General features: G+C 37.0%; 1 protein-coding gene across 2 annotated transcripts in view; it reads right to left on the bottom strand.

The window, feature by feature from the left end:
* Positions 1–24,614, bottom strand: part of LOC146004779 (uncharacterized) — a 78,947-nt gene extending 54,333 nt beyond the window's left edge. Inside the window, exons 1-3 of one of the 2 annotated variants that reach the window (XM_083143796.1) lie at positions 22,411–24,614; positions 13,989–14,109; positions 4,718–4,792 (exon numbers count right to left, since the gene is read on the bottom strand). In XM_083143796.1, coding sequence (XP_082999922.1) covers positions 4,718–4,792; positions 13,989–14,109; positions 22,411–24,457 — 2,243 coding nt within the window. In that variant the 5' untranslated portion in view covers positions 24,458–24,614. The remainder of the gene's footprint in view (positions 1–4,717; positions 4,793–13,988; positions 14,110–22,410) is intronic. The other variant, XM_083143797.1, reaches the window with a different exon arrangement.
* Between the last annotated feature and the right edge of the window lie 435 nt (positions 24,615–25,049).

The following is a 25,049-nucleotide window of genomic DNA, read 5'->3' as shown; positions in this document are numbered from 1 at the left end:
TTAAAATACTAATTTAAATGCACAGTGAATATTTAATTTTAGGTATATTTGGCAGAAAATTGTGCTAAAATAAAAGCGCAAATTTTGAAGAAAAAGAAATTAATACCGATAAGTAAAACTAAACACAAATTTTGGGGGAAAAACATCAAAAAATTGAGGTCTCTAGTTAACACTTAAACTCATGACTAAGGAAAAACAATGCTTCATGGCTCTATATACCCTGTTTACAAGGTTTCTTATGGGTAAGACAAACTGTTATTAAAATTAGCCACACTAAGGGAGAGTTTGAAAGGACAATAATAATTTTAGGTACATTTGGCAGAAAGTGTGCTAAAGTGAAAACTTAAATTTCGGGGAAAATAACATCAAAAAGTAAAAAATAACGCCACTTTTTGAAAACATAACACCAAAAAATCACAGTCCCTACTTATAAGGTAATGATGCATAATGTTTATCCTCGAATATTGCTTGTCCTGTCAGGTAATTCATATCCTTCTTATGGTATTTTTCTAAGGTATTCATCCACAATTTTTCTATGCCATTTTTTGGAACATTTCTTAAGTGGAAATAAGTGAAATTGCTAGATATATTGTTAACAACCAAAGTTACAAACCCTTTGAGATACAAACATAGTGGGTTGCACACAATCTAAGATCAACATGAATACCCAGATACATGCCAATGCATATGCTTCAGTGGGTTCATCACTGGTGTCTTCCAGACCATCAGATGCACTTTATCCAACTCACACTTTGCTTTTAAACCTCCCGTTTATTTATTCCTGAAGAAAAATTTATCTTACAAGGTTCCAATGTGTCTTCCACTTGTCTTTTTTAATAAGCACCCCAGATTTGTCTTACTATATTCTGATAAGTGTGGTAACAGAAAACTGCTAAGAATATTTCACACCATCTTCCCACATAACTACACATTTTCTCCAATGTAACAATGAACTTACAGGGTGCAGTCCCTTTCAAAGAAAACTGCATGCATGTGTACACAAAAGCACACACATACAGATAAAATAAACAAAAAAAGTTTTTCTACATTTTTGAAAATTTTCCAATTCATGTGTTAAAAATTTTGCAAACTTCAATAAATATGCACAGAATTTTCATCCAGCTTAATCCATATTGTGCTACATACAAACAATGCAATATTATTTCAATAATTTCAAGTAACACACACACAGACAGACTTCAACATATGTAAATTGATATAAATTTGTATTTGTTCTCTCATTGCGCTTTGTGTTGCTTTCTGTAACTTTTGGCTATTAGCAACAATGAGGATGAGTGATGAATTGATGAAGAAACACTCGCAAAGAACAGCCATCCCCAAGCCAGGACTCAAACCTGGAAATTATGGTGGCGAGATATGAATACAAATACTTAATCCTGAGCCAGCTAATCTGTACTCATGTCAAATATTTCCAACATACACATTATTTGTAGAGCATTTACGCAAAACAATTAGCGTTTATGTTCAATTCAGTGCAGTCAGAGATTCTCACAGTAAGTGCATGTCTCATGAAAGTATTTCGTATTGCAACTGCCATATTTTGCATCTTCAGGCTAATTACAATGATGATGAATGATGATTAGTCAGAAGGAGGAACACTTGCAATGAACATCCACGTCCCGGGAGGACACACACATCCTTTGGTGGCAAAATCACAAGTCCCATCATTAAATGAAATCGGCCTATATGGCAGCATGTCTTACACGACTACCAATTTCATAATGACTTGACCTCCAACTTTGTACTGCACTGTTCATGTGCAATTACTTATGAGACAATATTCATGGCTTATACCTGGTTTTGATCGTTTGAATGTTGTTTTTTTTTCTTTTGATTCTGCATAAATATATTTTTACATATTAGTAAATGTTCAGAAAATAATTGTGGTTTTGAACCAGATGTGAACTTCTGATGGTTCTAGGTACAACAAAACTACACTTACTGTTGATTTCCTTGACTTGGCATTATGAGCAAAGTGTGGAAACACAAGGTCATTATCATTCCATGTTGCTATGTTCGGGAACACAATAAGGTCCATGCTAACAACTTGTCACATTTACAAAATACTAAAAATGCAAGACAATTCTATGTAATATGAATGATCATACAAACATTGAAGAAATATTGTTTATGCTTATCATTTATTATCACTGGGCGACAGTGAATTTTTTTTTGCATGAAAGAAGGTGTTCCTTTCAGTTTTCGAGCTGCTGAAGATGAATCTCAACTTGGTTTTTGTCCTGCACCCTAAACATAAACTCAGTAACACACACCCTATACATTAAGTTGGCTAACTAAAGTAGTCCTATAGGACGAATATCAATGAAGAAACATGTAAAGTACATATTGCAATATGTACAGGGTGTCAAAAGTCTCTGACCACCCCTTATAAAATTAAAGGGAGTGTAGATTGCAGCAATTGGTCATGGTAGTAATATGTTAGGCCTAGGGGGAACATCCGCCATCTTGGATCAAACTTGCTTCATCAGAATGCAGAATATGTGGTGCAATGTGTGGGTCCTGGCGAATTTACTCCACAGCCCATTCACAAACTGCATTCTCCAATCTGGGTCGTCCTCAGAGAGATGGTGCTGCAGATGCAGCTTGTACAGGTGCCACTTAACCATCTTTAAAACCCTGCAAATGGAACTCTGGCTGACACCACATTACAGACACATTCGACGTGTGCTGCGCTGCAGAGACTTTGCAAATGATGCTAGCACTGCCGTCAGTGGCAGTTCTTGGCCTACCAGATCGTGGCCTGTCATGCCCACTTCCTTTTCATTAAGGTTCTCATAAATCTGACTTCCCCACTGAATTCCTGGTGAAATTCTAGCCCAAAACCATCCCCCCAAATGCCCCCTTTCCCATTTAAAGAAACGAAGTTGGATCCAAGATGGCGAACGTTGTCATGACATGCACCAAAAAGTTTCCCCCTAGGCCTAACATATTACTACCATGACCAGTTGCTGCAATCTACACTCCCTTTCATTTTATAAGGGGTGGTCAGAGACTTTTGACATCTTGTATATATTGCAATATGTATACCTTACGTATGTTCCTTCATTGATATTCATCCTATAGGACTAATTCAGTTAGCCAATGTATAGGGTGTGTGTTACTGACTTTATGTTTGCGTAGCGCAACTGTAAGTGTTGCAAACTTACCTCAAGTTCTCCAAAAATTACTTTTTCTCCAATTTTCTTATTTTCTTCTTCTTCTACAAATTGGGTGAGATGGGTCCCAAATGTACCTCATTGGATTCTGTGTTCCATAAGCTTTCCAACAAGGTATCATTTATGATTCTGGGATAATTAGTAAAGGGGCACAAAGGCTGCCAACATGAAGCTCTGCGATTTCATTCTATACTATACTATAGGCTACTATAACTGGCATTATTTCAAAATCTGAGGGTGCAGGACAAAAAACATGTTCAGATTAGTCTTCAGCAGCTTGAAAACTAAAAGGAATACCTTCTTTCATGCAAAAAAAAATTTCAAACTTTAATTTTGTTGACCAGTGTTATCTTTATCATATTGTTTATAAAGATTGTCTTCTGTTGCTAGTTAACTTATGTTGTTATAAATCTTTTGATCTTTTTTGCTAAAATTTCCCAATAGCTTCATACAATATTTCTTCATTTTGAAAAATAAGGCATTTCCTGATGGATCTTACCTGCATCATCATTCATTATTATTATTATTGCTATTAATAATAACAATAATGGTGTTGATAAAACAGGATAAAAGATGTACCTGTGGCAATCAACAAGCACATAAAACCCAACATTTCACACCTTTTAATGAGCCACTTCATCAACAAAAGTGATCCTCACAGGTGTATGTTTTATTTTAGTGTTAATAACATGTACAATAATGAACACTTGCTAAGAATTTTAACATGATGATAACCAATGGTGTTATGATGATGATGTTGCTGCAAATGTTGTTAATTAGGAAAAATTTTCTAAGGACATGATGCAGTTTTCGCTTTTTATATGAAGAGAAAAATTTCAACTACAGAACTCAAAATTTTTCCATTAATAAAGAGGATGTTAATGCATTTTGTACGCACACTGAATGTAAAAAAAAAATATTTATCAGAACCATGTTGGTCACATGAACAGCAAAGCATGAAGTCAAGGGTCAATAATTATAAAACAAAAAGCATAATCACATCTCATCTATATAGTTTAGTGATGATTGTAGCCACTTTTCCACATTATTTACAATGACGAATGGTGCAGAAGGATAAAGCCTGGCATGTGTAAATACAGACATATGTAGAGACTTGACAGCAGCCCATTTACATAAATTGAAGTCCATCTGCATATCAATTTATTGCACACAAGTATAATACAGATTAAAACACTAACAGCCAAAGCAGAGAAAATAAAGCAAAATTAATAAGTGATCTGAAAAAAATACATAAATTGCTCAAAACCCTTCACAACATGCCAACATAAGCTCTCTGAATTTCCAACTGAAGCTGTAATGGAAAACAATAAAAAAGTTGCAATGAAATAAACAGGTGTTTGTAATAAATTCTTAAACATTTTTTAACGATGCTGTGTGCAAGACATGTTGCAAGCACGGGCATGAAACCAGGTACTTAAGAAACATGAAACAAGAATATCACAGCATGCAACATAAGCAACAACTGCGTATCAAATTCAAGCAAGTCACAACAAAGTTACCATGCTCGCCGATTTGAGTTTCGCTGTTGTGACTGCTTTATTTTCCAAGATCCTTTATTGTATGCTTGGCCTCTCCTGAGGTAAAAACAGAATATGTTAGTCCACATAACAACTACTACCTATTAACATTATAAACACAAAAGTGAAAGTTTGGAAAATTCGTACTGTTAGATAATACTAGAAATGAACACACATTCTCAATTAGGGTGGCCACTTTAGGACCAAGAAAAAATTTAAGTATGATTTCTGGTTTTCAAGGATAACTTTCCAAAAATTCATGGGTACAAGCTGATGTTTTCTCTATTTCAAACAATCCCCCCTCCTCCCCCTTCCCATAAATATATTAACAATATAAAGGATCGGTGCTATTCCAATGTATCCAAAAGTTCTAATTCAATTCAATTAAACACTACATATATCTAATTTAAGGTGCAGAGTGTACATTTGCAATTTCATATGTACTCAGACTTGAAGTCACAAATAATACGGGATAAAATAAATGTTAATTGTATCAGAATTTCAAATTCAAATTTTACCTAATCAACTTCAAGGTATCTTATCTTGCAATAATCTTCCGTCTGTCAGTATGTATAAATTCAATGGGACTTGGATTAATGAAAGTTGCAATTTTTCACGTCTATGTAGATAAATTCATGCATATTTCACACACAAACTCTGGAGCCAATAATTCACGCAGATTACCCAGTGCGTAGCCACAGTTTTAAATTTTTACCAGTAAAATAAATGGAGATAATGCAGCAGCTGGCATGGCTAGTTAACTGGATTCAGAGAGACTAATTGAGACTGGATTTACACTTTAAAGTAAAATCTGAACCACTGTCACTATGCAATATAACTCCATGAGGGACTGAATCCACGCCCCCTTGATTACACGACAATAACAAAACCAAGTGAAGGTAAAGTTATTTTCTGTGCATTGTACGATGTCATGAAGTCACATAAGGTCAAAGTTGCACAAACTGGAGGTGATGTGATCAGCACTATGCTGCAGCCACCTTTACCCCCTCACCAAGTACCAGTTGATAAGTGACTGGGTGAGACTCTAAGCAATGCTGTACGGGGACAGTGCCACAAAAATTTCCACATGAGACTGTCAATCCCTGGAAATGGAAAACCAAATTCCCTGTCTTTTCCAGGTACTTTTAAATAACTTTCCAGATCACTCTACAATGATTTGACAGATGAATAAATAAGCCTATGTTTTCAACTTTGCATGAACCAAATTTATTCAATACTGTTGGCAATAAATGAGGTTCAATAAAAACATTTTTATGTGAAGTATATCCCTATCCCTTCTAAAAGGAACCAGTTCGTAAGAAAACTTTATGCGCGTTTGGAGTTTCAAATACTAGCGACCCAAACAAACACTTATAAGATTTGTGATTTTTCCAGGGTTTTGAATGATTTTACAAATTCCCAGAATGTAAGGCCACGGTCACTGCATAAGTTGATTTCTCACACTTTCCCAGGAGTTCCAAGTCAGTGTGGGCATTATTTACTTTTCCGACAAGATACTGTCTTATGAGTCATTCCATATGAAATCAACACAGCCCACAACCTGACCATCTCCGAATTTCATGAAATTTGGGGAGTTGAAACTATGAATGGAACTTAGTAACTATGAAAATTTTTAGTTTCGTGCATCTTGTAATTGTTAAATTATTCAAGGTCAAAGTTTGTATAAATTGCCCTTTTTGAGCCCGCTTAGCTATACTAAATCTGCTGTAACTCCACCCCTATTTCGCATAGGAAGCTCAAATAAAGCTTATTCTACAGGGAATTGAACAAGCTTTCCAGTGATATATAACAAGCCTACCTTTGTATGAAAATATAATTTTGTCACGTGACCTTGTCCTTTGACCTTGAATATCTCAAAACATGTCATCACCAAAAATCGTGAAAAAAATATATTTGGTCCCTCATACCATACTCTAAAACATATCAAAAAATCATTCTGGGACTGCAATGGGATCAGAAGGTACAAAATAATATGTGTAACTATGTGACTGATAAAAGACCCATTATATGAACTATGACGAGTCAAATGTCCCTTAACACCTCCTACAAAATGTAAAGGAGTTATCCTGGGTATAATTGGTAAAGGTAAAAAGAAGGTAAAGTGTTCCCCTGTGCATAGCACCATGCAATGAAGGCGTATAGGGGGTGTGGGGGTAATGCCCCACACTTTCTTGATCTGGTCGTGAGTGGGGTGATGTGATCAGCATCATGCCCCTGACCACCTTTACCCCCCAGGGTTTCCCCCAGGTACCCATGTTATTCGACGCTGGGTGAGCGCCGGGGCCGCTTCCATCGTTAGAAAAGTTCCCGGATTTGAACCGGCAGGAGATCGAACCCGGGACCTTTAGCATGGTAGTCAGATGCGTTACTGACTGAGCCACCGCTGGTCGTGAAAGAAATAGGTTACGTATAGGGAGATCCCTAGCCATGTGTGTCAAGCGCAGGTCCGGTATATTGTTGACCGCCATATTGAATTAAACGCAAAAATTTCAAAGGAAAGGGGGTGATGTGATATATCAAATCAGGCTAGAATTTCATGAGAAATGAAGTGAGGAAGGTTTTTCCAACATATATTTAACCAGCAAAAAGTTATTACTGCATGCTTGTAACCATTTTATCCTTTTCGAGGTGTTAAAAACAAAGCATTGGAATGCACCTAACGTGTTAGGAACTCATCGAGATCACGCTGACATCTTGGGAGAGAAAGAAGTATACGCACCATTGCATATGATTTTAATCAGCGACATTCACCAAATAGTTGAATAGTGAAGAATATTGGGAATAGTATCTCAAACAATTATGTGACACTTCCTTCGGAATGAAAAATTCTTCAGTGACGAGGCTAATTTTTATGTTCACGGTGAAGTTAATAAAAATAATATGCAATACCTGGGATTTGCCCAGCCGAATGGTTGTTGCTGGTGAGCTAATGATGCGGTATAGTGTATGGAGAACTAGAATGATTGGTCCACATTCAACAACGGAACCTTAAATGGTGAGGGCTTCTTGGATTTGTTAAGTGAACAGGTTTTTCATCCTTGCTTACGGGATATGGCACATTTCCAGAGTTTTGAAACAGGACAGTGTGTGACCACACTATGAGGACATTGTGGCAGTTTCTTCATGGTAAAGTTCTAGGTAGATTGATGGGCAGACAGGGATCTATTAAAAGGCCTGCACATTCCCCAGATCTAACATCTTAGGAGCACTTTTACCTTCAGAAACATTTGAAGAGAATGATGCATGCACTAAAAGTCTGTGATATTGACCATCTGAGAGAAGGCATAGTTGCTTGCGATGATGTTACACCTGCTACATTGCACAAATGTTCTATATGAGTGTGAGAGACGTCAACAAGTGTGCTCAGAGGAATATTGACAACATTATAATGCGCATATATTGTAAGTGAAAAATATACGTATAACTTTTTGCTGGCTAAAGATACGTTGGAAAAACCTTCCTCACTTCATTTCTCGTAAAATTCTAGCCTGATTTGATATATCATATCACCCCCTTTCCTTTGAAATTTTTGCGTTTAATTCAATATGGCTGTTAACAATATGCCGGACCTGCGCTTGACACACACGGCTAGGGATCTCCCTGTGCCTAACCTATTTCTTTCACGACCAATTATACCCAGGATAACTCCTTTACAATTTGTAGGAGGTGTTAAGGGACATTTGACTCGTCATAGTTCATATAATGGGGCTTTTATCAGTCACATAGTTACACATATTATTTTGTACCTTCTGATCCCATTGCAGTCTCAGAATGATTTTTTGATATGTTTTAGAGTATGGTATGAGGGACCAAATATATTTTTTTCACGATTTTTGGTGATGACATGTTTTGAGATATTCAAGGACAAGGTCACGTGACAAAATTATATTTTCATACAAAGGTAGGCTTGTTATATATCACTGGAAAGCTTGTTCAATTCCCTGTAGAATAAGCTTTATTTGAGCTTCCTAGGTGAAATAGGGCGGAGTTACAGCAGATTTAGTATAGCTAAGCGGGCTCAAAAAGGGCAATTTATGCTAACTTTGACCTTGAATAATTTAACAATTACAAGACGCACGAAACTAAAAATTTTCATAGTTCTATTCATAGTTTCAACTCCCCAAATTTCATGAAAATCGGAGATGGTCAGGTTGGAAATTGCACATATCTGTGTTGATTTGGCATGGAATGACTGTCTTTTGCTGGGAAAAAAAGGATTTTTAATCCTATATTAATTCACCGTATTGGATTAAGGGTAATCATCAGCAAACTTGAAGAAAAAACTTCTTATGCGTCAGTCACATCTGTCCATTGAAGACCAGAACCACCAGATTTATAAATGCAAATTTTTGTTGATTTGATAGACTTACCAATAGTAGTTTAACACAACATAAATAAACTCCATTATGATATAGTCCGACAACAATCAATCAAAAGTGGCCTGATATCTCAAAAACTTGGCAACATTTAAAATTTTCTAAAATTTAGGACCTACTAAATGTTTAACGTAAATAACATCAATCTACCGGTAACATAATCAAAGAACAACAATTAATTAATTGTTTACTAATCGAACTACACATCTGAAGTTTTGCAATTTGAAATAACTGCATAACGTGATGCCATGTTGTTGTTCAGTTTGAACTTTATTCAACCTTAAGACTGTATTACATGTATCACCTTGCAGTCCCCAGAAAGATGACATCAGCTTTAAGCATGGGATGGTGATCATGCCCGAAACATATTACACAAATCTTGCATCATCATTAGCTTTCTGAGTTCTGGAATTCTGGTCACCCTGCACTGGTTTTTCCATAATTCACTCCACGCTCTTCGTTTGGAAGACAATCGTGATATTCAGCACCCTTTGCAATCATGGCATCACTTTATTTAGCTCAAGTATAGAATGCTGGTATTACATGCATCACCGTAAAAGATAAAACATGTCTGCTGCATGTATTCCTTGTGAGATATTTACCCAATGCTCCAATCCGATATGTGTAATTCAGACTGTCAATCACGGTTAGACAAAACTAAAAATTATTTGGGTGGAAGCTGCTTTCTCTCAGAAGCCAGCTTCTTCCTTTTTCTTTTTTTTTTCAAATCCAGACCAAGCCATGGATCCAAATAACTTAAAGCTGTTTTTAAAACATTTAATGTATTAACTAATACAAGATTGGATTAAAGGTAATAAGTTCTTGTGCTGGATTGGCCTTCCTAAAGAATGCTCAACTGGTAAAAGGTAAAGTGCTCCCCTGTGCATAGCACCATGCCATGATGGCGTATAGGGGGTGTGGGGGTAACGCCACAACCAGTTATTCAACTGGTAACAGTATGAATAACTGCACAATACATTCTAATGCATGGCCAACTCTACTATATCACTGCAGACTTTCCCTGCTGTCAAGTAACATAACATAGCATTCATTGAGAATGCAAATGTTCAGTCTCAAAATTGTAAACAAATGGGAGATATTTTGGCTGTAGTCTATTTAGGATGTAATTGTTTCATCTCTGCAATTGTCCGATACCTACATACAACCAATAGTGATATATTGAGTCTTTTTGGTCCATGTGCAGAATTTGGAAACTGCCCCAAGAGTGCAAACTCCAACAGCCAATGAAACCTTATGACAATTTCCTAAACCAAGTTCAAGTGCCATCTGAGTATGTGATAAACCACTTGCATTCTAACTTCAGTCACTTGTACGAGATGCTTAACAATGGTAGTAGTCTTCGGTTCTTACTTTTGTTGTAAACAGACAAGAATTTTGAATAATAGTGGATTCAAAGTATTGATTGATTTCCCAAAATATGAATTATTTATTTTACTTTGCTACCGAATGAGAAATTTACAATGAAATTAATTCATCTCCATCTCGTTTCCAGAATGAAGTGTTCTATTGGTAGATAGAACACGGGCACTCTGAAATCATAGCTGGTGTTGCGTGCAATTGTTCTATCTCAAATTTCAATAATGAATTATAGTGGAACCACAAGCAAAACAACCTGCGCAGACCCGTGACTCCTGTGCACCCTACTCCTGTGACGAGGGGAGGGGGAGAGTGGACCATGCTTCCTTATGGCCCGAGCTGAAGGGAAGAAAGGAAAGTTGCACGGGGACTTTTCGTTCCTTGTGGTCGATCTATACAGCATAAATACCTAACCACACTTCTTTTTAGAGAAGCTTCAATATATCAGCCTTTCCAATGATACAAACTTTCAGCACAATCCTGACAAAGGTCCAATAAATATAACATGTCAAACTTTAAAGGGCTCTCCTGAAAATATGAAAAATTGGGCATAGAGCATTTACATTCTCAGTGGACGATATAACATTGTGCATAATCATGCAGCTGTATCGAGAATATCCAGTTGGCTTTTGATCTTGTCAAACAAATTCCTTGGTGCAATTCTCAGTTGAGTCAATTTCATTTAATCATCATTCATCCCCATCATCATGATTGGCCAAAAGTGGCAGAAAAACAACGCAAAATAACAAAAATAGCTGCAAATGCATACAAAATTACACATATTGGAATATTTCATAGTATTCTATCCCACATATCGGATAAAGCTAAAGTTTCTTTGATGTCTGAGGGTGTACCCATTTTCCAAACTTTACTTTTGGTATATTCATAAGACTATCACCAACAACCAACACCAAAGCAACAACCTTTGCAATTAACCCTTTCACTGCTGAAATGCATGTCGGCCATGCTCAGCATGTAGATTTACAGATACTGCATGGCATATAATCAATCACTTTTTCTTATTGAAAATATTCTAAAATATTCAAACTTTGCAGGCAAATAGAGGCATCCTTTAGGAACAAAATGGAATTAATTTTACACTAGTTCCTATATTTGAGTGGTGTATAGACAAAAACAGTTTTAAAGTGATGCAAGTTGTCACTGGTATTGCATTTCATTACCCATATGACAACAGGATAGCACAGATGGCATCTACCATGTAAATTTGTTATCGACACTACCTTCTGTAAGCAGAAATGGAAGATTTACTAACTACAAATGTATTAGTGATGAAAATTCTTATTTTGATGAATTATTTAGTTCCAACAGTGAAGATTCTTATGAGGCTGATATACAAATGTGGCTCCTTAGTGGACACCCTTAGCCGCATAAAACCCATTCAATGCCAGTTTTAATTTTATATGCGATTTCCAAAACATCCAGATACGGTTTGATCTGCTCATCATCTAAGGTAAGAATTGCTGTGTTATATTAAATTTCAACTCAATAACAGCAAAATTTATTCAGCACAGAAACATATACTTAAGAGTGAAAAAGTTAATGCAACATTTTTATGTATATCTGTATAAAAATGGCAGAATAAAATTAAGACCACAAATGTACAATATAAGTTACATTAATACTTATTTTACAAAAAAAAAAAAAGTACTACCAATGAGAACAATCCCTTAACTAAAACACATTCAGGCATTTTGGATTTTGTCAGCTTTAAGATCGGATATACATATTAACCACATATCTTGTATTTTTTAAAGTGTATGTTAATGAACAGGCGATAGCACTAAACGTATTTAACAGTTGACTATAATCTTACGATTTGGCACCCACAGGGGGGGCTGTACTATGTACAGAGCATTCCCGGACATTCGCTACAAGACTCGGCAGCAAGCGGCCCGGCGTAAGTGCTTGTCTCTCCCAGTGAACGGTTCCACAACAGTCGCACGCTACAGTCTGTTTTTTTCGCTCTCCCTGCCTTCGCCCTCTTTCCCTTTCTCTTGACGTTGCAGACTGACGCCAGTATAATCTTCCCTCGGAAGTTGTGTTGTGTCGTGTTCGTGTGTTGAAGATTGTAGCTCTTAATATGGCACCACAAAAGTTTACATTACAACAAAGGATTTATCTTGTCGAGTGTTACTTCGGAAAGAGGAATTGTGGAGAAGTGCGACGACATTTTACAACGAAATTTCCTGGTGCTCCCATTCCACATAGGACCACTATATTAAACCTCGAAAGAAAAATGGGAAATCTAAAAAATAAAGACAATCCGCACACCATCCGTGAGATAAAAAGAGAGTATTGTACGAGAAATATGGAGAATTACAGTAGACGAACTTGCACGTGTAAATGCAAATTTCCTTCGGAGATGCCAGAAATGTGTTGCAGCATAGGGACATCATTTTCAACACCTTCTGTAGTCAAGGTTAGTACACAACATGACAACTGTAATTTGAATAGCCGCTCTATCGACTGTTGCGGACCCGTCACGCTGATGCCGGGCTGCTTGCTGCCGAGTCTCATAGCGAACAGGCTCGACATGGACTCGAACCTGGGTCTCGTGGCATACTGTTCCATTTCTCTCCCAACTGAGCTACTGAATCAGCTTTGGTACCACCTGATTTTTTGTTTCCACTGTTTTACCTGCATGGAATTGTCTGTACTGCAATGGAACCTGTTGCCTTTGAAACACTGATGACATCTACATTATACATCTCCTGTGTGTACATTATAAGGTAATATATATCTCCACACTACAAGATACCAAGCACCATAGAAGCATTGTAACATGCATTTTATAACCTGGAAAATTGTGTTCTAGAGGAATGTATAAGGTTGATATAATGCGCCCATTTCTGGGGCCTGCATTTTCCTGAAGTGTGTTCACTTACAATTTTGCGCAATTAAATTCACTTTTATTTACACGTCCCTTAGATTTGTGCAAAAATGTAATTTCCCTACCAAAATACTTGTGTGAGCAGGTTAGACAAATTTTGTTGCTATCTTAGCATTTCCTCAATTTCATCATCTTCTGTTTTTGCATTCTCCTTTAACATGTTTGCATGGGAAGGTTAGGTATAAGATTGCCTTATTAGTTTCACAGTTCCTTCCTCTTCTACATGTATGTTAACAATACTTTAAGCTGAAAACACACATCCGACAGTTAAAATTTAAGAGTAGAACCTACTTTTCGGTAAAAAAATATGTAGCCAAAATTACTCTTCTTGACATGTTCACATTGTACAAACTTATGTGCATCTTGTGAACATCAGTCATAAAATCGGAACACAATAAATATAGAATTACTTTACATCTGATGTCAGGACAGCTTCAACTCATCCATCATCCACACATGCAGGTTGAACGATTAAATATAACATTACCTGAGCTAATAAAAAAAAATCATTGTTATTTTTTTTAGTCACAAAAAAACTATTTCTAACAGAATGATGTTGTCAACATACCTGTTTCCTTTCTGCGGTACATCTGCCTTTTCACCAGAAAAATTTGAATGCCTACTGGCGTGGTTATATCTGGGTTCTTGAGTGGTAGCCTGTGCTGCAGCTGTCTCGGTCTCCTGCCAGTCTGGAAGAAAGCATTAAATCAGGTTCAAGTTTTCATGCAGTTATTATTCAAACATAAAAAGTCTAATGAAACTTACAATGTAAGTCTTTTAACGAAACTATCCTGGATTCCAAACTGAGTCCCTGAGCTACCTTACCAACTTCTCTGCACCATTTTACAATTTTCCACTGACTTTCAGTTGTATCAATTAGTTAATGCAGAAGCTCAGGTGTTGAATGTTATATGATTATCTTTTGCATGTAGAGGTTTCTACTCCACACTAAATTAATATTGTTACAGTAGACTCGCGATTAACCAAACTAATTGGGACCGAGATTATCTCGGATACGGAAAAAATCTGATAATACGGACATAATGTGCTAATAGGTTGTAAATGACGAAACAACACTTAAAACTGTATAGTAATTATTTATTACTAGTACAACATAAATGAGAAGATTACTTTTTCCGCTTAGAATAGGCCTCCACAGACTTAAACACCAACGTAACAATCAGATACACCAACAATATAAACACGTGCAGCACGGACAGTGACTTGACTCCATAAACAAACGGGAAGGGGGGGTGCGTTATGAAGCATGATGTTTTCCAACCCCTCACTCTGTTAATTGGGACTCTGTTAATCGCGAGTCTATTGTGCATGTATGTGAATTTTCTGTCCCATATGATTCTGCTACATTTTCCACACAGTAGGCAGCCATTGTAGATGGCAATAATATGAGAAGTTTTCCACTTGCTTTCCAATAGTAGCAATGACTCGGCATGCTTTTGTAAATAGTGTTCTTTATGCTAAGTAGGGAAATAGTTCAGTTTGTGTAACAATTCTCTACAACATTTGTTGTAGAGGGGTATGATTGTGGAAGTCATTTTGGCAGGGGGTTGAAAATAATTGATTATCCTAATCTGAATCGCTAACAACCGAGCCACCAAGATCATGACCTTCTCCTGCAGGTCTCGAAGGTTAAGAATTCACACACAGGAATGACAGCCTGACCGTACGAGGCTAACACGTGGAGGGGTGATAGAAAAGTTCCGGATTGAGAACAGTAGAATATAAGGAGCAAGTTTCGGAGGGTTCAATGTCCATCACCACCACTGCCGCTAAACCAGGACAAAAGTGGCAACAAACATGCCACGTGAGGCATAAATAGGCCGCAAGTTCAAGTCACAAAATGGCTGCTCAATACAGATGCTTAAAGTGAGAGGTACTAATATGTTTTCAAGATGTAGAAAGAGCAGTTAATTTGTGGGGAATTGGGTTACAAAAAGTAGGTTGTAACAGGTAGCTTTAAGCTATTTTGAGTTGCTTTTGTGCAACTTTTGGCTAACTGCAATGATGAAGATAAATGGTGATTACCAATTACATTTACTGATTTGGTTTATTTTACTTCACTTCTGGCTAATCGCAAAGAGATGAGTAATGATATGATGAAAGGACCTAAAGAGCACCCATACCAGGATTCGAACATGGAACTGGTGATTAGATGACAAAGGTAAAGGAATATTACAAACACATGTAGATGACACTACACAAACCATACGGAGGGTTGTACTGGTTATGGGCAAAATTGGCAGGGCATTGTTAGCAGGGTGGTTAAAAATACATTTCTATTTAAATAGTTTTTCTATTTTTAAAAAAATGCTTAAAATTGCTTGTATGTTTTTGGCACCATACATACAGATGTTTTTTTTAATACAAGGGCTATTTTTTTCCTGGTAAATGGGAATGTAAGATATTAAAACAGTTTGATTAAAGCAAATAAAAAATATGTAAATATACATTTTTCTTTTTCTGATACTGTGCATATGAATTTATGGTGGAACTATTTCTTGAGGGTTTAATGAAACTAAAAAAATTTCAGTAATTTTCTTTCAGTGAAAATAAAATATTCTGGATGTACTATACAATTATAACAAAATATTTTTTTAAGTATTTGTAGCTGAATTTTGGCAATTTTTTAAATGATAGTTTGCAAAATATCAGCTGCCATACTTATTTATAACTTAATGATAACACTATGTATGGTTTAAGATGATTAGTATTTTGTATTTCATTTTGAACAAAATGTTCGCTATTTTTGCCTACAAAGATTATTGAATTTTTAAGTCTGAAGAGGAATTGAAGCGTATTTACAGTTTGCATATTACATTTCTCTTCACATGAACTTCACCCCATAAGTACGTTTATCTTGTTTCTTTACTTTTTCCTTTCATGGAGCGAATACACAACATTAAATGATTACGAGATTAATGTACTTTCACCACAAGTGATTCTGCAAAATCATTATCTACATTATTCTATAAATTACTTCTTTAAGGTTATTCGAATCAGCAATTTAAAAAAAAAAAAATAACCTCATTTATATCAATCCATCTTGATCGTTAGCCTGAAAAAATGCAGTCCATGTTGTACACGAGATAAAGGAAAGTGCCAAAATGCTAAGGCAATTAAATCTCCGCTGATCACCGTGGCAGAGTGGTTAGCACAGTGTGTTATGATGCCTGGGTATAGGTGTTCTTTGCACGAGTCCCTTCATCAATATTATCATCTCATGAATACCCAAAAGTGACAGAAAAGCAATGTTAAATAACAAAACTCAAATCACCTACTCAAAACAGGTAACTAGATAAAGATAAGCATGCTCTGACCTTACAGACATGTATACAATTCCATTCACATACAGTCAGAAGTTATACACAGTTCAGCAATTATGCATCTCTGGCAGAAAAAAAGGTAACAGTTAGTTATATCGGAGACGCATTTAAATCGGATATTTTGTGTTTCGCATGGTTCGTACTTACCAATTGTGTATTGCGGAACATAGTTCAAGGTGCCATTATGCCTTTTACACGAAAACAAACAATTTTTCACATACGGAGTGATTTTTTTTTTATTCCTTCTTCCCTTCCGGAACAAACAATTGGTTCAACCTTCTTCACCGAAAAATACCTACTATCGTGTTAGTCACCGGTGGAAATTATACATTATGTACAGGTAGCTGACAATAGCCCGGGTAGCTGACAAATAACCCCACAAACTATTGACAGATAGCCCCACGAACCATTCACAGATAGCCACACGAACCATTATGCACGGTAGCTGATGGATAGCCCCACGAACCATTTCAATAAGGTTAGGTTAGGTTTGGTTGGGTTGGGTTAGGCAAGCATAGTAAAAAATAATAATTTAAACACTGACAGTCAGTTACGTCATCGACCGTGCGGAGCATGCAGGTCACATACGGGAAGCATGTCAATTGTGCGTCGGTGGGATATTTCTCTTGAAAAATATATGATCTTCCGGTCAAATAGATTCCATGACGAAAGAAAATACCTCCACGAATGTTGGAAAGTTTGGAGAAACTCATTTCCGTAAGTAGTTTCTTCTGTAAAAATGAAGAAATGTGTCTCCGATATAACAAACTATTACCGAAAAAAAATATATCTTTTCAACACTTTTTATTTTCCATACAAAAATGCAAAATCATATATTTGAACTCAGATCACCACAAATAATAACTAATTTATATTGGTATGGAAGCTGCATTAAAATTGTTTGCCACCACAGATAGTTGCCTTAACAGGATTGCCGAGTTTCTACTTTATCAATGCAAGTCACGTACTGAAGGGAAATGTAAAAAACAGTTATTTATACATTGACACACAACAGTGATATACGTAGGCTCTTAAAAAAAAAGACAAAACCTTTTGTCACAGTGTGACAACCATTGTTCGTAGAGTTCCGGCAGATGGCACACACTAGCGGCAACCTTCAGAAACACACTGTCACCTGCCGCATCAAGCTACAGTCACTAGTAGCTCAGTTCGAGCCACCTCACATCACATTCGCTTCATAGTGAAGATGAAAGACCTAGCGGATCAGTTTGTGTGAAATTTTGGTTTAAACTAGGGAAATATTTTAGGGAAATGTGGCAAATGGTTCAGCAAGCCTTTGGGAACTGTATGAGCTAATCACCGTGTCACGAGTGGTTTCGAAGAAGGCATATCTATCAAGGAAGATCAAAAAACACCCCATGTTAAAAACTATTGCAAGACTTCAGAAAAGAAGATGGTTAGACTCTACTTTAAATTCTTATTGCTTTTTGGTGGTAAACGATGGGAGTTAACAACACTGCAGGCTCGTCTTCGTGTCCACGTTGTGAATGCGTGTGATTTGCTCGTTTGCATTCTGATTGCTTCTTTGTGTTCGCGGTGCCTTGTGCATGTGTATGGTGCATGAAAAAGAACTGGTTCCAAAAACTTGTAGATAGTGTAAAATATGTTTATCCCCAGTAATAATTTAGTGCATCGTTCAAAACCGTGCTTGCAAACAGCCGGCATCTCTTCGGGTAAGTACCTTTATCATTTTACACTTTCTGTTCACGATAGCCCCACGAAACATTCACGATAGCCCCACAAACCATTCACGATAGCACCACAAACCATTCACGTTAGCCCAACAAACCGATTCACGGGGACAAGGTATGCCTAAGGTTAGGTTAGGCCTGTTAGGTTAGGTTCCATTAGCACTCATTTCACCTTTAAATACATGCTTCATCGAAATATTTCCTCGGTACGTTCAATTACACATATCCGGACAACATCGGTTTTTATCGATTTCCTCCTCCAGGTAATTTTTCCTCACTTTGGGATTTACGTTGTTGAATTCCTTATACAATAAGCTTTCCAACAATATATGACACGTATTCCTTAGGAAAACGATGTAGAGTCTTACCAAGAAGACACAAGATCTTCAAAACATTCGCAAATTTTAATAGTGAGCACTTAATTTTTTCAGTTTGTACCTAAAATGACTGTTGCATTGCCTACTCTTCCTAATAAATGTACCTAACCTACCTCCCAGTAAATGGACTCTTTCTTCCAACACTGGACGCATGTGCAGTGACAAGAGGAATAGTGTGCCATTGAAGTTGGTGTTCTAAAGTTCGAAGCAGGAACAGCGGAGTTGGATCAAGATTCATTGCTACACCCTCTATATATAAAATAACCTATGGTACAACAGCCTGTGAGTGCCAGGGTCTACTGACTGCTGGTGTCACTCCCACATGCCTCAGCAGAGGTGGACAATCATCCAACCAGTTACAGGGGTGGCATGTGGTCAGCATGACAACCCCCTCCCTGCAACCCTCATGTTTCCATGACCAGGTTACCCTACTCATTCCTAGCTCCCCAATTTCCTCATGATGGTGGGTAGTAGCCAATTCCATACACTGGTCGAAATCTCAGTATTCCAAAATGCTAGCAAATAAAATAAGGGCAAACAACACATTATAGGAAAGTTCCATGTTGCGTATGGTATGTAAAGTGTGCCATGTGTTTTCTGCTCATTTCCAGTTATTTAACGGCAAATTTCTATTTTTGCTGTTACTGCTGTTACCTAGTAATGTCAATCTCCTGATCAGATTTGGAGAAACAAAAGCAGATTTCCATGTTTTCTTTTAAAAATCAACATTCCCGCCATGCTTTGTTGCTCGATTTTTAAGCTGGTGTAAGAGCATTGTCAATTTTCAGTATTCTGGCCTACCTTGAAATAAAAATGGCTGTGCTTGAGCCCAAATTTAGACACCTTAGACAACATTGTAACAGATCATGTACAGTAAATTGTTATAGGAAACTGCTTAAGGTGGTAATCACAAATATATACAAATGGTGTGAATACGTCATTTTACCATATAACTACAAAGCATTCCCTGACATTCGCTACGAGACTTGGCGGCAAGCGGTCCGGCGTCAGCACTTGTCTTTCCCGGTGAACGGGGTTCGCGACAGTCGTTCGAGTCTATTACAATTACAGTTTTCATATTGTGTACTAACCTTGACTACAGAAGGTGTTGAAAATGATGTCCCTCTGCTGCAACACATTCCTGGCATCTCCGAAGGAAATTGGTATTTACACGTGCAAGTTCGTCTACTGTAATTCTCCCGATTTCTTGTACAATACTCTCTTTTAACTCACGGATGGTGTGCAGATTGTCTTTGTATACTTTATTTTTTATTCAGAACTAACCTGTTACTCTAAACTTTTTTACGAGGTTTAATATACTGGTCCTATGTGGAACGGGAACACCAGGAAATTTCATTGCAAAACGTCGTCGCACTTCTCCACAATTACTCTTTCTGAAGTAACATTCGACAAGATAAATCCTTTGTTGTAATGTAAACTTTTGTGGTGCCATATTAAGCCACAATCTTTAATACACGGACACGAGACAACATGACTTCCGAGGGAGGATTATACTGGGGTCAGTCTGCAATGTCAACAGAAAGGGAAAGAGAGCGAAGGCAGGGAGAGCGAAAAAACAGACTGTAGCGGACCCCGTTCACCGGGAAAGACAATCGCTGACGCCGGGCCGCTTCCCGCAGAGTCTCGTAGTGAATGCTCTGTAGTACAATACATTAAATCCTCTAATATTCTACAATTTTCTCGGTTGGACACTATTTGACTACAATTTTCTCATGTAATCATATAGGAGGCAAATTTCAAAAATAGGGGCAGATTTATTTATAAAAACTGACTGGTAACAGTGATTGGATCGCTCCTGTAGAGTATAACAACAATTGGGCCACTGATGGACCATATTCATATTTTTGCTGTTCAGCTGAGCTAGAACATGTTACAATTGTTGCAATATTACACAATCCCGCCATTTCAGAAGTAAGACCTGCGATTCAATTTTTTCATGCCAAAGGTCATATTGGTTCCGAAATTCACAGAGAATTGTGTCAAGTGTAAGGTCTGAGTGAATCATAAGTATGGCAATGGTGTGCGTTCACACACAAAAAAAAAAGTTAAAAAGTTCAAGCAAATTCTATCTGCAGAAAAAGTAATGGCAGCTGTTTTCTGGGACCAACAAGGTGTGCTTCTGTTGGATATTAAGGAGCCGGGGTAAACATTCACATAGCAAGAGTACTGTGAAACACTATCAATGCAAGATATGCCATACAAAATGAGTGATGTGAAATGTTGCACTCAGGAATTGTTCTCATCCTTCACAACCATGCACTGTTGCAATCACACACTACATGAGAGTCACTTCGCTCTGCACTTCAAAAAGCAGCTTGTGCCTCAACAATTTGAAGAAATTGAGGTGTTGGATTGGATTCACTCCCAGGTAGTGAACTTATGTGCAAAGGATATAAAAAACCTTCTTCTAAGTTACCAAAAGCGCTTGGAATATAATGAATACTTATGAAAAATGAGTCTATATGTACGTGTTTGTAACCACTAATACAATGTTGCTACACTTCTTTTCTTGTTTGATGTACGTGTTTGTAACCACTAATACAATGTTGCTACACTTCTTTTCTTGTTTGATATAATCAATCAGCTCTTTCTTTTGAAATGCACCTCCTAGCATGGACAATCTATAGGCTGTGACTACTTTCACCAGGTGGTTAGTATAGCATATTGGGCTATTTTCACCAGGTGATGAGAAAAACAGAAAATGCTGAAGACTAGGAATCACGTAATTACATCTTGGAAGTATTTATAATAGCCATAAACCTTAACTGCCTAACAACGGCAGCATTTAGGAATATCAAGTAAAATATAAGCATTAGCAGTCCATGTTGAAACACCTCACGGTATTTTTCCAACTTGATGGTGTGCAGAAAAAAAAAGTACTTATTCCTCCCAAGAAAATGACACATACAGACTTAAGCCTGACACAAGCCAATAACTGAAAAAAGTGAACATCCATACAACAAGCCAGGTTGTAGATCTTGTGCATGCTCGGTTTAAAACCTCGTGAAAATAGCTAGAAAGCTTCACCACACTGTAATCAATTCAGTGGAACCCTGATTTTACATTTCCCTGCATTCATGGTCCCAATAGAGTAAAATGCTGTAAAATGTTTCCTCATTTAAGTTTTTTCAGCTTGGTCCCGTGAAAAATGTAAAATTGAGGTTCCACTACATATATAATATTTTCACTTACCTACTTACAAAAAATTCCACTATCCTCCCAATAATTTGGAAAATTCATGAAATATATTTACCCAAATTTCGAATATAAATTACACGCAAATTCAAACCTGTGTAGGTATGTTCGTATTCAAAGATAAAGGCAGGAAAGGATAACGTAACACAATAATTACAAAACTCTAAGTACACAGAAAATTATACTCTCCAAACATGCCATATCAGTAACATCATATTTAAATTTTTTTAAGAACCTGCATATATCACTGGAAAACCATGTTTATTGTATTACAAAATTAAATATAATGCACGCTATCCACATTAAATATAATATGCATGCTATGTAAAGAAGAAATTTACCTGCAGAATCCTCTCTTGCTGCTGTTGGTATCTTAAATGTTGGTTTAATCTTTTCAGGTTTCACAGACCGTACAGCGTTCTTCAATTCCTTGTTAATGTAGATGGCAGGAACTTCATTCTTACTATATAGGTCTACAACGAACGTCCCCTCAGAAATTTCTTTAACAAAACTAACATTCAGACTCTTATCTGATGTCATTTCTTCAAACATCTTTGCAATGTCATCATTAGCTTCACTTTCCTCAAAGCCATTCAGTGAACACTTTATTCCCTGTGCTGGCAAAGATTTCACTAACGTCTGGTCGATGGGTTTCAGGTTCGACAGATTTGAATACTCCTCATTCCCATAGTCCACAAAGACTATTTTCACAGTGTTATCGTGGATAGGTGAAATTATCTGTGCTCGATACCAAAGATTATCTTCAGAGTATCTTGCACAACAAGGCATGTTCATGGTAACTTTCTTTACATCGAGCTGAGCATCTAAATTGTCGCAATACATGCCTAGCTTCTCCATGAGGGAATTCAACTTATCTACATTGACTTCAAACTGAACATAAAAACAACTGATGCCATCCACATATGACACAATGACATCATCCTGAGTGTCGACTGCAACCTGAAGTTTAGGATAGCTAAGCAACTTAGTTGACATTCTAGATGATGCTTTTGCTTGAGCTTTCTCAACCATAACGTCACGAATACTCTTGCAGCTTGCAACATCATACAGTTCTCCATACTGCTTCAATGGTGGACCCTCCCTGGGCATCACTTTTAAAATTAGTAATTTATCAGCTACTAAGGCTTGAAAAATCATTTTCAGTTCTTCAGTTATATTCAAATCCTTGATACCACTCAGAGAAAAGCGCAAGGCCAGAACTTTTGGGTTTATGTATTTCTGCGGCAATTCAAAGATTTCTGTATAGGGCAAAGATTCTGTGTTGCCAAAGTCTACATAGTAGACTTTGCACGATTCATTTTTCACAGACATGATTACTGCTCTACAAAGCTTGCGGTCGCCAGTGTAACGGGCCAAACACACAGAACCAGGCATAGGTGGATCTCTGAGAGAAGCTGGTGGGAGTGAATTAATTTCAGTCATTACCGAACTCAAAATCTGTTCTGCTGCTTCTAACTGGACAGCAAACGATAATGGTCCATCTTCTACAAAAGAAACATAAACTTTGTGTTCAGAATGAGGCTCTAAGACTGGGCTTGTGAAAACCTTTGCTGTTTCAGTTTGTGAAGTTGAATGTATGCCACCACTAGAAGACAGATTTGTATTCATTCTCATTCCTAGTTTCATTGTTCCAATGTTAGGTATACCTGGAGGTGGCACTAAGGGATTGACATTTACTAGCCCAGGAGGAGGTCCTGGAGGAGGTACAGTAGGATTAAACATTTGCCACTGTGTAGAAGAAACTGTTCCAAACAAGCCCTGTACTAAACTTTCTTGACCAGCCAACGATATATTATTTGCTAAATTTTTCTTCATCAATTCTTGTCCAAACTCTTGATTTTCATAGAATAGCCTTATTAAACGTTTGTCATTAACCTGCGCAACAACAACGCACTTTACTTCTTCATAGCACAGTGTCTGTCTTATAAATGCAAGTGTACTTTGATCCCACTCTCCTGAATTAGGTACCACACCAGCCAGGTAAAATTCAGTAGCCTGGTGTGGTAACGATGCCAAGTGTTCGTATATCGTACCATTTAATACCCTGATACAGTTCACTGCAACATTTTCATTGTTCCCATAATCCACAAATTTTACACCTACAAGTGATGCAGTTATAGATGTCAAATCTGTCACTTGTGCTCTGTAATAGGACGAATCGCTGTATTTAGCACAGCACAATTGACCTAATCGAAGGGAAGCAGCTTCAGGTGTGCCTATTCCTCTATCAAACTGATCCTTTAGCTGTATTATTACACGCTCAACAAGTGTAGCCGAATTTCTATCCAACTGGGCCCATATTTTTAACAACGGACCCTCCTTGTCAATGTAGGTGATGAAGATTTCGAAAGCCTGTTGAACACTCATGACGGAGTATAAATACAAAAATAAAACACTTAACAGTTACCAAACACTCAGTGCTTCAACTTTGGCATTACTTCTCGTTACAATTTACAATACAATTTACTTCATGCATACACAAAGTTCAGCACGAACGACATTCGTGAAGAGAACGTGGTTTCGCTAGTAGCAACTGTACGTTATACGATTTATCCATTAACGACGAATCCCTTTGGTTGTGTGCTGTTGTAGAGACAATAACAGTTATTTTACATAATTTACATTTATGTATTACTTTAACATTACCAGATATTCAATATGTTAAATATCTGTCTCCAATTTAAACCTATTTCCTGCCCATCCGCTATAAAATATTAATAATAACAAAAACAATTCGGTAATGGACTATTAACTATTATGTTGTCTTCAGCGAAAGTTTCATGTAATTTGGCGGTTAGTCTGCACAAAGAAAGGTATTTCTGCGTGCTTGCTCGCTCAAAGTGGAAGTACTTAATAAATATAATATTATTCCATTGCCTCCGCTATTTTAGACATTTATTTGTAAAAAATCTCATGATAGTCTTTCTTCTTTCCATCCTACGAAATTCTCCAGTGAAAT

This window comes from Lepisma saccharinum, chromosome 22 (genome assembly GCF_977018435.1).
Source record: "Lepisma saccharinum chromosome 22, izLepSacc3.1, whole genome shotgun sequence".
NCBI classification, from domain to species: Eukaryota; Metazoa; Arthropoda; class Insecta; order Zygentoma; family Lepismatidae; genus Lepisma; species Lepisma saccharinum.
Note: the sequence above shows the minus strand (reverse complement) of the source record. Positions and strands in the feature narration are given on the sequence as shown.